At 36.4% G+C, this 15,181-nt stretch overlaps 1 protein-coding gene across 1 annotated transcript in view; it reads left to right on the plus strand.

Annotated features, from left to right (window-relative positions):
- JAK2 (Janus kinase 2) overlaps positions 1-15,181 on the plus strand; it is a 56,674-nt gene that overhangs the window by 9,133 nt on the left and 32,360 nt on the right. Inside the window, exons 2-8 of the mRNA XM_031060770.1 lie at positions 1,787-2,041; positions 2,346-2,349; positions 8,019-8,134; positions 8,873-8,990; positions 9,396-9,541; positions 10,704-11,025; positions 12,781-12,900. Coding sequence (XP_030916630.1) covers positions 1,818-2,041; positions 2,346-2,349; positions 8,019-8,134; positions 8,873-8,990; positions 9,396-9,541; positions 10,704-11,025; positions 12,781-12,900 — 1,050 coding nt within the window. The 5' untranslated portion in view covers positions 1,787-1,817. The remainder of the gene's footprint in view (positions 1-1,786; positions 2,042-2,345; positions 2,350-8,018; positions 8,135-8,872; positions 8,991-9,395; positions 9,542-10,703; positions 11,026-12,780; positions 12,901-15,181) is intronic.

Consider the following 15,181-nt stretch of genomic DNA (forward strand, 5'->3'; position numbering starts at 1 on the left):
CTGCTGATATAACTGTTGTGGTTTCCATAGCACACATCATCTTTAGCCCACATTAATTAATATTCATACACTCATCCTTTCTTAGATAATTCTAGTTAGGAACAGAAAATTTAAAAAAATACCCCAGGACATGTTCCAAACAGCTCTTTGCTGATAAAGCAACGTAGTTCAATACAAACAAAAGCTATTGAAATAATGCATTAAGAATATAACACCCATATGCCTATGCAGAACAATAAACATATTTTTAACATAGGCATTTACATTTTCAAGTACAATATATTTATTAACCATTCAATATCTTAAGCAGCAACATGCAGACCCTTAGTGAGTTTGGGAATGACGCCAAGTTGACTAGTGCAGCTGAAGGGACTGAGGGAAGGAACACCAATCCAGAGGCCCCTTGGCAGACCTGAGAAGTGATTCCATGGGAAACTCATGAAGTTCAACAACGCCATGTGCACCTGGTCTAGCATTTAGTTTAGTGCAATCTCCAGGATCAGTACAGGCTGGAGGATGAATGGATTTGAGAGCAGCTCTGTGGATGAGGGCTTGGGGATCCTGGTAGATAAAAACTGAGGTGTGAACTGGCAATGTGCGCTGGCACCCCAGAAAACCAATTTCACCATATTCAAAGAAGCATTGCCAGTAGGTCAAGGGGCGTGATTCTCCTCCTCTGTGTTTTGCACTGCACTTGGAGTCCTGTGTCCAGCTCTGGGGCCCCTAGCACAGGGAACATTTGGAGTGAGTCCGGAGAAGGGCCACAAAAACAATCAGAGGGCTGGAGTGCCTCTTCCATGAGGAAGGACTGAGACAGTTAGGGTTGTTCAGCTCAAAGAGAAAGAGACGTCAGGGCAACATTATTGTGGCCCAAACCATACTGATTCTAAAAAATCAAATATTTTTAATTGTCTTGTTTGAACCTATTCTGCATTTTCAGAATAAGAAATGCAGAATTCCAGGTGGTAGCTACTTGGAATAACTTCTAATAAAAAGCAAGCTTTTTGACTGCTATCTAAGCTTTTGTCTTAAAGCTTAGATAGGGATTATACCAATTAAAATTATGATGCAGTCAAAGAGAAGCAAAGATATTCTTCAACTGGCTTTTGGAATATGCTGTCTAATCTCACATTTTTAAACTTTTTTTTTTCATTATCAGGTATGTCTGTGGTTATTTATTATATTATTAGTCTTCTTTGATTACATTTATCAGATAGGACTGTTATTTTAATGGCAGATTAAATTTTTTTTTTCTGAAAGAAGGTGGTCTTGGAAGATCTCCCATTCCTAGGTGTAAACCATGTCTGTTAGATTCTCATCTCAGCACTTTTTTGAAGTGTCTGTTTACAAGGAAAACTCAGCTACAAGGTGCTATTTCTATCCTTCTCTTCATCAGTGCTAGTTTTTTTTTTTTGTCTTCTAAGTTTAAATTGGGAGTAAAATTAGTTGTACAGATCTCATTAAAACAATTCTTTTGGCTTTTGGGTTTAATTAGCATGTTGCAGGTGAGCACATGCTGTTTAAAATCCAGTGAAAAGTGATAATCCTCTGTCTGGACTCCCAGTTTATATTTTGTTTTTTTCCTCTAATACTGTCAGTTACTTTTCCTCTAGGGCTATGTAGTAAATTGAAGAGAAACTTAGCTTTTTGTAAACCACCTAAGCTACTTGCTTGTCTTCAAATTCTAATGATTTTTCAGTGTCAGAACAGTACTGTCACTGAATATGAATATTACAAATAAAACCAAGTACAGCTAGTCAAGAAGTATTTCTTACATTTCTTTCAGGCAGATGCTCTGAACAGAACCAGAACAAACTATGGCTTGTCTTACAATGACAAATATGGAAAGTACAGCAACTTCTACTGTCCACCAGAATGGTGGTGTCCGTGGAAATAGCAGTGCACCCAAGCAGACAGAACCATTGCTTCAAGTGTACCTTTATCATTGTCCTGGGAAGACAGAAGGAGATTACCTTCAATTTTCAGCTGGAGAATATGTTGCAGAAGAGATTTGTGCTGTTGCCTGTAAAGCTTGTGGTAAGTATATACCTAACAGTTTATCTCATGAAGCTGTGAAATCCAGCTTCCTACAAGAAAGTTTTCAGCAATCCAAGGCTCATCAAAATGGTGGCATTTAGACTGAAGTGCTAATTTCTCTGTTCTTTCAGATGTAGTTAGCAGGAGACTGTAAAACTGTTCCCATTAGAATAGTTGTGAAGCTGAATTGGGTGACTGCCATGTTTTTTCAAATAATTTGAGGGTATACCATCCTGTAACTGAAAGTCTTCTTTCATTGAGCTAAGACCCAGTTTGAATAGTTAAATCATAGCAGGAGCTGCAAATAGCATGAATTACTTCCTGATGCAGCCCTGCAAAACAGTTTGGTCCTGGAAGTTACATGCATATGTTGTATATTATACATGCTTAATCACTTTGCAGAAGGAAACTGTTCTGTTAGACATAACATGAATGTTTGTGTGTGTGGTTGATACTCTTTGTAATGGTTTAGGAAATAAAGTGTGTAAATAACAGGGCGGTATATTATAAATAAATAATACATTGATATCTAAGAATGCCTTTGAATTGTTGCATTTACCTAGAGTCTAACATACACCAGGGCTGAAATCTGTAGTAAAATAATTCAAATATGCATTTTGTGCAAACATCTTTCTTTGCAAAAGTACATTGAATTTTTTAATAAAACAAATTCATTCCTATAATCTCTGGGTATGAAAGTGATCATCTTTTTGTTTTTTTCTCTTTCTTAGCAACCATTTATGCTTAAATCATGAGGCATTGCTTCTTACTGTTTATTATTCTTTTTTTTTTTTTTTCTGAGAGGATTTTTTTGGTTGCACAGCAGGACATATGACTCCATACGGTCATGTAATGTTTGTTTGCAAGACTCATCTTTCAGGAGCAAGCTGTGAGTCAGAATACTTGGTTAAGAAGGGAGTGATTTGGGTAGTAAGCAAGACTGAGATATAACAAATTTGGTAATTGTTAATGAATTTTGTGATCTGAACAACTGATAGATCTTTTGATAGCAGAGCTGATTATATCCAAGTATGACTGCTGTGGGAGGCAAAGCAGGACTGGATCTAGGCAAACATCAGCAGTCAGAGAGTCTTGTCACGTATCTTTTAAACAGTTCAAACAATTTAAAATTTTCCAGTCACTGCTAACTTGACTTTAGATCCGTCATATCTGGTATGTATTGGCTATAAAAATATTAGTCTGTCTAAATATTTTTCTGCCAGTTTGACATGCATGCAAAAGCTTGGCCTTTTTTTTTAAACTTTATTTAAAAACAGTTTTCTGGTTTGGGAAAATATAATAAATATAAACATTTTTGTGGATTTGTATTTTTATAAGGAAAACTGTACATAAAAGTGACTATCACATTGTCCAAGCAGAAATACAAAAATAAAGAAGGTGTCTTGAAATTAAATTTAAAGTGATGAGTTAGTCATGGTTCAGTTCTTGCATGTTAGCTAATTAATTGCCAAGTAAAAGATTAGAAATGTCACACCAAATTGAAGAAAAGGTATTATTCTTAGCCTGAGGGGGAGAGTGGTATTAGAGGAACTAACTGATGATAGAAATGAAATATATTAGAGAAATTTTTCTAGAAGTTGCAGAATCTTTGTGTTAGGTGTATCTTAATTTAATTCTCACCCATCTGAATTGCAAATTTGCAATTTGCAATTTGTCAAAATTTCCATGGTACAACCTTGAAAAATGCTGGTCTCTCTTGGAAAACCATAAAATGGCAGAGAGTTTTTAATGATAAGTGAGTAAAAACACTGTTTCAAAGCATTTAATGTGGCAAATGGTGGCAGTGTTTGCTGTCAATGAAATGTTTTCAAGGGAGAGAGTGCATTGAATAATGTTATGATCTGTGATCTTTGCTTCTATGCTTGAGAAGAGATTCCGTGCTGTTAACAAGGGAATTCTATGCATGCTGAATTTCCAGAATTGACATGACTCAGTGTTCACACAGCTGGGAGTTGTCGTTGAGTGTAACCGTTCACTGAGGGTTGGTGGGGTTTTTTTTGTTTGATGGTTTTGTTTGGTTTTGTTTTTTTCCTTTTTTTGTGTGTATGTGTGTGTGAGTGTGTGTGTGTGTTTGCTTGTTATTGTGAGGTCGTGTTGTTGTTTGGTTTTTCTTTGTTTGTCTTCCTTTAAGTGATTGCCTTTCCTGAAAATTCATCTGGAACATGCAGCCCCCCTGCTCTCCCCCACTAGCTGGGGAATGAATTCATCAGAACTCTGAGCAATTCTGTTTTTCCAGGAAAAGAAATAGAAGCTTTGATTGACTATTCAGAAACCATTTTGTTGACAGGATAGTGACATTGAATGTGATGTTTAGGGTTTGGTAAGCCTCCAGTTTGTATGAATGATAATGCAAGATACTATTTTTATGTCAGAAAAGGCAAGCAAATTTCCATCTGGTATATGCAGGGCTATATAATTTTTAAATTATTTACTTCCAACTGTATGAGAACTAACGTATGTATTAGACTTTTTATATAGAAAATTTGAGATTTTTATTAATCATTCAACTAATTGCTTTCATCTTTTTATATCTAATAACTTACATGCTTGAGTTGAGAGTTTCATACAACAGTATTTCTAATGCAGACTCTGCATGACTTTAACATTTCATAGTGGTGTCATGGCTTGTTGTGATTTACACTTCCCTTTTTTAATTTTTTCTTAGAAGAGGGACATTAGCTTATGAAAATATACTGTATGGGAGAAAGGGTTCCTGATGCCAATAAAGGAGGAAATACAGAAAAACTGTGTTTTCTTAGCTGCTTCAGGATAAATGAAGTAGTGAGACTTGTCTGGATGTGAAGCTCTAAAATCATAATGAGGAAAAGAAGACTCTACTTTTTTTTAGGTTTGAAACAGAAGTTTGAAGTATAAACTTATGCTGTGTTGTAGTCTTTTGTAATGTTACTTGACTGTAGTATATACTATATAGTATGAATATATACTATATAGTATGAATATACTATATGTTTATATAAATATATATACTCATTTCTTTAGCCTTATGCAATAAATAAATAAATTTTAAAGAGATCTTGTCATTGCAATATTCCAGAAAATTTACTTGATAGCCCTTGCTGGAGAAACAAAGCAGTGAAAATTCTGATTAATTACGTCTGAGTCACTATCCTCTCTCCTAATCCCGCACAGATTGAGCTGATAGCATGGTTAATGCAGTGCAAAAATCCAGGGGAGGCTTTTCAGTACCTGTTGTGAATGGCTCTTATGATTTTACTTACCTTCACTTACATTTATATTTCTCCTAAGTTTTTGCTATTGTTGACATATCTAGGCTTCAGCAGAAGACTTTTATTCCCCACTCCAGTTTTTAGACTTTCATTGTTTCTAGAGAAAATGTTTGAATACTGCAGTTATCTTCACTTTAAAAGACCCTGCGGTTAATAGTGGTGGTAAGAATTACATGAAAAGAGAAGTTTCTGTTCTCTGCTTTTGTCAGATTTTTGTGGACAATTTTCAAGACTCTATTTAATAAAGGGATTTGCTCTGTTTTATAATTGTTGAGCAATTGTTGAGCAAAGTGAATTAATAGTTCTAAAGGGAAAGGGATAAAAAGTGAAACTCCTTTTCTTGAAAAATATGCATGATCTCTGTGTCATTAAATACTGCCAGTGAATGGTGCAAGTTACCATTCAGAACTATAAATGCCAAAATATGAGGGATGGAAGAGTGAACAGTTTACTTTTCATACAAAGGAAGACAGTGGCAGGGGGAGGGCTTAATATAAGTACTTCTGATTTGTAGGGGGAGTACCATGGTCATGTCTTGGTTAAAGTTTCAGAATGACAATGGTAGGATCTTGAAATCCGTGTGGGGTTTTTTGAGGTGTGAGGTGGCATGGTGATTGTGGTGTCTGTAATGTATTTGGTCAAATACAGCAGCTTAGCGTTTGAATTTAAGAATATGGTTTTGAAATGTTGTTCAGTAAGTGTAGACGGGATGGTTAGTAGTTTGGGTAAATGTATTAGCTAGGTCTCACTAGCTATATAGTAAATATTCAGCATTGCCCTGAATGGTGTTTAGCATCTAGCAATAGTCATGAAACAGGCTAGTGATTCTCACGTACATTACACTGTAATTGATCTGAAATTGTTTGGGATACATACACCACACAGACATAAAACTGCTAAGTTGGTAACTGCTAAGTTACTGCTTTATGGACAGCTGACATGTAGTACAGTATAGTCTGTCCCACTTTACACATGAAACGAGAACCATGTTTAGTTGTACGGGGTAGGTTTCTTTTTAACTCCATTAAAAAATCGTCAAAACTTGGATGGATCAAATATGTCAAAGATGTATGCACAACATCAAATGTTGCATAAATTTGCAACATTTAGGATTACAGCCTATTTTTCAGTTACTTATCCCTTCAGTATTATTCCTGTAGGGGATTGGTTTCATTTTGGTTTCCCTTTCATTGCCTTATATAATGCTTTCCATTTCCCTAGTTTCCTGTAAGTCTGTGACTCCTTTTCTTAGAAAATCATATGTTAACACCTGCAGCTCTGGTATGTTTTTGTAGAACTTTGGTTTAAGAAAGTGTCAGATTATTAGCCTACAGATTTCAGCAGTTTAACCTTCACAAATATGCAATAGAACTCTAGTTCTTAGCCCACTTTCTAAACCCCTATAGAAGCAAACCCTTTTGTATCAAATTTAATAAGCTAGTTGCTGTTTAAGACTGAAATATGTTTTATTCCAAAGGGTTATGTGGTTTTATATGTGGAATCGGTTGGTTGTTTCTTCTGATTGTCTTACATGCTGTCTAGATGTGATGAAAGAAATGTGGGGTCTGCCCCTTTCAGTAGTTACCTACATGTGGTTCAGAACAGAAAAAGAAATAAAGGATTTTTTATTTCTCCTGGCTTCTTGTGAGAATTTCAATTCCTTCATTCTAAGTCTTTGAGCAGGGGTGTTGGTATTTTGCCTTTTCCCAGAATTCTTTTGTCTCATAATGTCATTTTAAGTTACTTTTATTGTCTTTACCTGTTTGTTTTTCCTTCTTTTTTTTGCCTTATTACCCCAAAGTATATTGTTGTAATGTAAAGTTTTCTTTAGATATGACCTGCACTAACTTTGACATTGTAATTTTTCATCCTACTCTCTGGCTTTTTGACCTGTGTCTCTTTCTGTCTTCAGAATATGTATGTCAATACCTGCAGTTCATCATTTTGTGCTGTCAGTTTTCAGAAAGTTAACCTGTTTTCCAGGTCTAACACTGGCATCACAGGGATGCATAACACTGCAGCACAGTACAACCCTCTGTCGTAGGCTGTATTTCAGCAGGGAGCATTAAAGTCAAATTAAAATTTTGGTGCTCCTGAAGAGTTGATGCTCAACTGATTTTTTTAGTTTCTGATTAAGTAGGATTGCTTGTTACCCTTAGCATAAATCAAAGTTGTTGAGGGAAAAGAATATTTTCCAATTCTGTTTTATTTTAACAGTATGTGTTTGGGTTTGTTGTAAACTGAGTTACTAAAATGGAAATGGTTAGTGGTTGTCCTAGTCATTACAATTTTCTTTGTATTGCTTTACTTCTAATTTTTAATCAGACTAAAATCTTAAAATCAATGCTTAGTTGTAAAATCAATGCTCAAATCAAATGATCTGATTTTGGAAAGGCGGGAAAAAAATCTACTGTTGTAAGCTGTTTCTAAACTGGGAGGCTAAAAGACATTTTATTAAATGCCATACAGAGAAAATGAGAAAATCTTGTTATCTAACAGTGGATATGGGACAACAGGTGAACAGAGTCTTCAGTCAGAGAGCATAAAGGAAGAATGAAAAATTTAACCGGCAAAGCAGCCTGCAGGTTATGGGATTGTGATTGCAGCGTTGTTGGCAGTACTGATGATACCTGTTGCCCATAGTAGCAGAGCACTGTGGCAATCTGCTGCTTTTAACTAACAGTATTTTTAAAATATTTTGTGAAAACTGTTCCAGTGTATCATAACATGTTTGCACTCATGAGTGAAACAGACAGAATGTGGTATCCCCCAAATCACATCTTCCATGTGGATGAAACAACCAGGCTCATCCTAATTTACCGGATAAGGTAATCTAAATAAAATGTTGTACACTTTTGAACTGTAGTTTCTTAGAAGTTATGGACAGATTGCTGGCTTTTTCTGGAAAACAGGGAGCGAAAAGAATCAAAAATATTGGAGTGATTTGAATTATGTACTTTATTAATTTTCTCTATCTAATATGTTTACCAGTGTCAGATTGAAGAAACAAACAATAAAAACGTATTAGAAGTAAAAAGCTTTCTTAATAATGATACATCTCATCTCCTCTGTGCTTGCCTGTTTGAAATAAGTAGTAGTTTCTGAAATGCAGGGTAATTGTTCTGCATAGTCAGACATGTTTCTGCAATACAACAGTTTTTCCCTAACCTTGTAATTGAATGTGGACGACTCAAACTGTAGTCACACTTTTCCTTTTGTAAATTGCTTAATTTATTTACATTATATAATTTGGCCCAAGTGTTTTTTTTTGGGAACTGTTTCAAAGGAAACTGGAAAGCACTAATAAAATTCTCTGTATTCTGATTAGTGGAAATAACTTAGCAAAGGTTCTCATTCCTCTCAATACAGTTTATCACCTTGCTTGAATACTATAGTACTTTAAAACATCAAGATCTGGATTCTGAAGTCTTCATTGAGTAACTGGGGTTTCATAGTGGTCCTCCAGATCAGCAGCACTAGTTACATGTATTTGAGAGCAGTAATGTCTGATGCTGGTAACCAAAATATCTGTTTATTAACATTTGCTTGAATTTATTTCCTACCAGGTTTTATTTTCCCCACTGGTATTGCAGTGGCAGCAACAGAGCATACCGGTACGGCGTTCTTCGTGGTGCAGAAAGCCCCGTCCTTGACGATCTTGTTATGTCTTACCTATTCGCACAGGTATGCTTTGCTCTCCTGTTTTTAAATGCAGATTGGTGAGGGTTATTAGCATCTATTCCCTTTCCATCTTCTCCTAGTAACTCTGTAGGCTCTTGAAAGCCTGAAGCCCTCTCAAGCTGGAAATTAAATTCCATGCCCTATTGTGTATTTGGAGAGATGAAGTTCAAAACAGTGCTTCTAAGCATGATAGCAGCTGGTATTCCTTATGAATAAGTACATCTTTCTGCGGATGAAGTAGGTCATTCAGTCTTTAAAGAACCAAGCCAATAAAACCCCCTAAACAAACCAAATATAAACAATCAAGCAACACAACCACAGCTCCCCCCAACAACTGCACCCCAAACCTCTATTCTTGTTAAGCAGCAGTGCACCAGGTTTCATTTGCTTTCTTGCATTCTTTCTCAGTGGCGAGCTGATTTTTTGGATGGATGGGTACAGATGCCTGTTACTCACGAAACACAAGAAGAATGCCTTGGAATGGCTGTTCTGGATATGATGAGAGTGGCCAAAGAAAAGGACCAAACCCCAATGGCTATTTACAATTCAGTCAGGTGATTCTGTAATTTGTAACTGTTTCACATCTATCTCATGCCTAAACATTGTATTTTTGCACGTTAGTGTCTAGGAGAAGGTGTTCACCTGTTGGCAGCGGATGTGTTGATGTAAAATAGTTACATAATTTTACCTATATAAACTAGACATTAATAAAAAATTTGTGTCATGATGACCATAAATGATTTGGAGACATGGATTTGACTCTCTTGATGAAAGGTAAGCCAGCAGCTTCTTGTGTGAGGAAAATATGTAAGCAGTAATTTTAGATGAGACACCTTCTGGATGTCATCAGATCCAAGCCCCTGTTCCTGTCAGGGTCGAATTCAAAGTTAGATGAAGGGACTCAGGACCTCATCCAGTCAAGTTCTGAAAATGTCCAGATATGGAGATTCCCCTGTAACTCCTTTGTCCTCTGCATGACCACGGTCATTGTGAAAGATTTTCTCTGTACCTAATCAGTCTCCTCTGTGATACTGATAATCCTCTCTTGTCCTTTCATATTTATAGATGACAATTAGTAGAATACCATACTTGAGCCTACTTTTCTCCAAGCTGAACAAATCAAGCTCCCATATGCTTCTTCTCTCATGTCATGTGCTCCAGGCTCTTAACCATCTTGGGCAGATCTCTGCTAAACTTTCTTGAGTTTATCAACTCACTTGGGTGTATCAATCATATCAGTTTCTACTCCAGCTGAGTCCCTGACATAGAACTTCAGTGACAACCAACCACAGTTTTTATTCTACCACCTGTATTTTCAGCCAGGAAATCTGTCCTTTATCCATGTGGTTGCCATGCAGTATCCTCTTTACAATTTCTACACCAAACAGAGCAATTTTGTAACTTCTGCTGCCTTACCTTAGAACTTCACTAATGAAGGAACAGACATCTTTGAATTACGGAAAATGCATCATGTAGTTTATGTTGCAATTGAATGAAGGAAAAAATGGAAAATGGAAAAAGACAGGGGGCTCTATTTGAAAGAACATACTACAGATCTAAGAAAGGATTTTTGTTGTCCTACAGTTGTAAAACTAACAGTACATTTAGAGGAAAAGGTGTTTTCAATGTTGACTTGTTTAGCACAGAACTAATTATCTTTGCTGGATTTAATGGATAAAATTAGTAGTTTTTTTTTGTCTGGTTATGTATTCACAGCTACAAAATGTTTTTACCTAAGTGTGTGCGAGCAAAAATCCAAGACTACCACATTTTGACGCGAAAAAGAATAAGGTACAGGTTCCGCAAATTTATACAACAGTTTGGCCAATGCAAAGCTACTGCCAGAAACTTGAAACTTAAGTATCTCATAAATCTGGAAACCCTTCAGCCTGCCTTCTATTCAGAGGTTTTTGAAGTAAAAGAACCTGGTGGAGGTCCTTCTGGAGAGGAAAGTTTTGCAACCGTTGTAATAACTGGAAATGGTGGAATTCAATGTTCAAGGGGAAAACTTAAAGACTGTGAGACACTTGGAGAGCAGGTAATTTTAAAAAATTATTTTAATAACTTGTTATAGAACAGAGTATTAAACTTGTTTTAGAAGTTCTGATTTACCTAAAGCAAAGTTGGTAGGCAAATTTTGCTTCACAATGGCATATAAAAAATGTGAAAATGTAATGACCATGCCCCCAGGTGTAGATAAAATGCAGAAATTCCCCAAATCTTCTTTGAAAGCAGTGGTCTAAGGACTCCAAACAAGAGGCAGATTTTCCTATACCTCTTTCCTGCTGCAGTTAGACTCCTACCAGTGTCTCAATTAGTGAATTTAAAATGACATCTGTGTGATTATGGAGTCCCTATGGTCTTTCTTCAGGAATTAGGTGCTTAGTGGTTCCTATAAGTGCTAGTAATCACATACTGCTGCATTTTTATTTATTAGTATTGTTTTGTGTGTGTGTGTGAGAGATTTCCCATCGTGACTGTTCATTATGTTGAGTTTACCAAAACCGGATAGAAACTCAAAACAGTGTACATTGAGAGTGTGGGAGTTATGCAAAGTAAAGGCAAACTGGAGTATGTGTGTTTTTTTCAAAATAATTGCATTGGTTTGGTAATTTTGATTTGTAATATGTAGCAGACAAGACCAAAGTACAAAAAGTTGTATTTCTATAGTGTGCTGTAATAATTTGTAAAAAATGCTATATGCGAGTGGTTTTTTTCAATACTTAGCAAAAAGTAAATCTGATTACATACCCATATTTTTTGAAGTGTGGTGTTCTTGAAATATTTGTAGATTGACAATTACTTCATTAATAGTTGCTATGTATCAGCCCTCTGCTTTCCCTTATTTTCCTGTAAATGCAAGTTGCTCTGACAGGAGCTGTCATAAATGTCAGATTCTGCAATTTCCAGTTTTAGGTGTACAAAGTGTATGCATACTATGCTGTTTGGGCTTGGCAACCAAGCCTTTAGTAAGCATAGTGTTTGAATGAATAATGTTTTTTATAAAGATTGCCAAATTATTTTTTCATAATTAAAAATGTTATCATCCTGTTATTGACAGACACTGCATATATTTTCACTGGTAAAGAAACTATTTATAAAGTTGGTTTTGAAAACTGGATTAATTAATATGGTTGCTTGTAAGCATGATTGTAACTTGTTTCAGTAAGCTTTACTGATGAATTGTTATTTAGATACAGAACTGAAAAATAATTTTTATTTATTTGTATGTAATGACATATGTGGAGTAGATTGTGAAGAAATTTGTTTTGCAAGTTTACATTCTCACCAACCAAATGAACAAGCAGATAGGACTGAGAGGACTACCGTACACTTTTTCTTCATCCAGCTACAGATTTGCAGCTTGTATCACTCTGAATGAAGTTATGACATTTTGTATTGTTAACAGGTTTCTAAATTTGTTTAATCAGGATGCCAATAATAAGCTCACAAAAAAAAAACCAACTTCTCAAAAAGGTAATCTAAATGTTCCACTGTTCGTAAAATACTACAGAGTGAAGAAATATCTACAATTATAAAAGCCCAAGCCCATATGTGGATATTTCTGTTCATGGTTCCTGGATCTTTGTCTGTTCTTCAATTTATGTTCCTAGTGATGATTCCATAAAGAAAAAAATCCTTTATTTGCTTGTAATGGCATGTTTAAGGTTTTATAATCCTCTTTGTTGTTAGCTTATGAGTTCGGAGTTGTAGAAGTTCCAATGCTGCAAATAGGTGAGCGTTTTTAATTGCCATTTATGTTATTACTGAAATTATATGATATTTGTTGCAGGATTTACAAACGTACTGTGATTTTCCTGATATCATTGATGTCAGCATTAAACAAGCAAGCCAAGAAGGCTCCAGTGAGAGAAGAATTGTCACCATTCACAAACAAGACAGCAAGAATCTGGTCTGTTTACTTTGGTTGCTGTTCTTTCTAATAGATACTGCTTTGAGCGAGCTGTGTGATTGTTGTATGCATAGTATTGTATAATCCATGACTACGTTAATTAAGCATGAGATAAAACTAAACACTGTCAGCAGTGTAAGGGGTGTTATCAGAACACTAAAGGATTTCTGCATTCAAAGCTATGTGCTTGAAATGAAATAGAAAGAGATGTTTACATCTGAGGAAAATTTCTGGCACACAGATTGGTTCTTTTGTATATTAGTCTTAAACCTGAGTCCATGGTTTTAGTTCTCAAGTGTGCTGTTTCCATGGTGTCCTGATAAGCTGTCTGCTAGAGACCAACACATTCAAAAAGGCTTCAAAATGTTCTGAAGAATGATGATACAAAATAAGTATAAGGACAAAATTAATGTTACTGCTTTTACTGTGTACAGTTCTTTGAAGAAGATCTTAAGAAAATATTTTATATCCAAATGTAAAAAGTTTTTTACTTGAACTATAACCTTGCATTTGAGTTAGGCTTTCTAGCAGGTATAACTATCACAGAATTGTGGGGTGGGCAGATCCTGGCTGGGCACCAGGTGCCCACCGAATCTGCTCTAATCACTCCCCTCTTCAGCTTGAACAGAGGAGAGAAAATGCAATGAAAGGCTTGTGGGTCAAGATAAGGATAGATATCGCTGACATACTAACCATCATGGACAAAACAGAATTGACTCAGGGAAATTAATTGAATTTGTTTCAGAGTAGGGTAATGAGAATAAAAAATCCTAAAAATATTTTCCCACCACCCCTCCCTTCTTTATGGGCCAATTTTATTCCTTATTCTCTACTTCCTTCCCCTCAGCAGTGTAGAGCATTGAGAATGGGAGGTGTGGTCAGTTCATTGCATGTTGTCCTTGCCTCTCAGTCTTCCTCAACTCATCCCCTGCTCCAGCAAGGGATCCCTCCAATGGTGGAGAGTCCTCCATGAACTTCTCCAATGCAAATTGTTCCCACAGGGTGCAGTTCTTCATGAACTGCTCCAGTGCTGGTCACTGCCACAAAGTGCAGTTCTCCAGGAGCAGGCTTCTCCACAGCTCCATAGTGGCTTATGGGGCCACAAATCCTGCCAACACCTATGTTTCCCTGTAGGCTTCCTGTGGGGTCACAAGCTCCTTGAGGCACATCCTCCTTCTGTGATGTGAGGTTCTTCATGGGGCTGCAGGGGAATTTCTGCTGCACTATGAAATTCCATGGGCTGCAGAGGCATAGCTGCCTCACCGTGGCCTGCACCATGGGCTGCAGTTGTTTCCGGTCCTGGTCCTCTTAAAAAGGAGTTTGGACACTAAATTCTTGACACTTACTCAAAAACACCTCTTTTTATTGCTCTCTAGCAAAGAACTTGCCAAATAATTGTGTTCAGCTAAGTATGTCGCTGGTGTCACAGGCAAACACATACTAAATTCTGTTCTGTTGGGTTACACTACTGAATGAAACCTAGGATGACTCAGAAAATGCTTCTCTGTTTTTGTTTTACTTGCAGCAATTAATATGTTGTTGCAGATTGATGTAATTTTTTCCCTGTTTTTATCTGTTAATCATACTGTGCATAAGACCTTTTTTCACACCCATTTTCCTTTGACCACACGATTTTTCTCCCTGCTCCTCTCCAGTGTACCAGTCTTCATAGCAGTAAAAGATCATCTTCTGTCTATGATCCACCTGAGGATGCCAGTTTTTGCTGACTAGTAGTTAAGTTTTCAGGCAGGTACTTTCCTGGAGATTTTTCTTTTCTGCTTGGAGGCAGACATATAGATCTTTGATAAGTGAAGGCTTTCCTTTAGGGTAATGAACCAGACTGTATTGGCAGTGCAGCAGGTATCTGCATGCTGACTTGTATCTACTTGCTTTTCCCTTTCAAATGCTTTCATATTGGCATTCCTCTGCTGTTTCATCTATTTAGACTAAGGGTTTTTTTTTTAAGGCAGATTTCATAGAATCATGGAACAGTTGGAGTTGGGGGGGACTTTAAAATCAGCTGGTTCCAACACCCCTGCCATGGGCTATGACACAGTTCATTAGAGCAGATTGCTCAAAAGCCTGTTCCAGGGATAAGGCATCCACAACTTCTCTGTTTTCTTTGGTTTGGATTTGATATTGAACACTGAAGGTTGCTATCAAGTTTTGAAGCATAACAAGAAGGTAGAAGGTACAAGCATCAGTTAAAAACTGCTTTTATTAATGTCTTTAATGTGCACGTTTATGCATATCTTTTATAGCATTAACATATTCAGGAATT

This window comes from Geospiza fortis, unplaced genomic scaffold (assembly GCF_000277835.1).
Source record: "Geospiza fortis unplaced genomic scaffold, GeoFor_1.0 scaffold491, whole genome shotgun sequence".
Taxonomy (NCBI): domain Eukaryota; kingdom Metazoa; phylum Chordata; class Aves; order Passeriformes; family Thraupidae; genus Geospiza; species Geospiza fortis.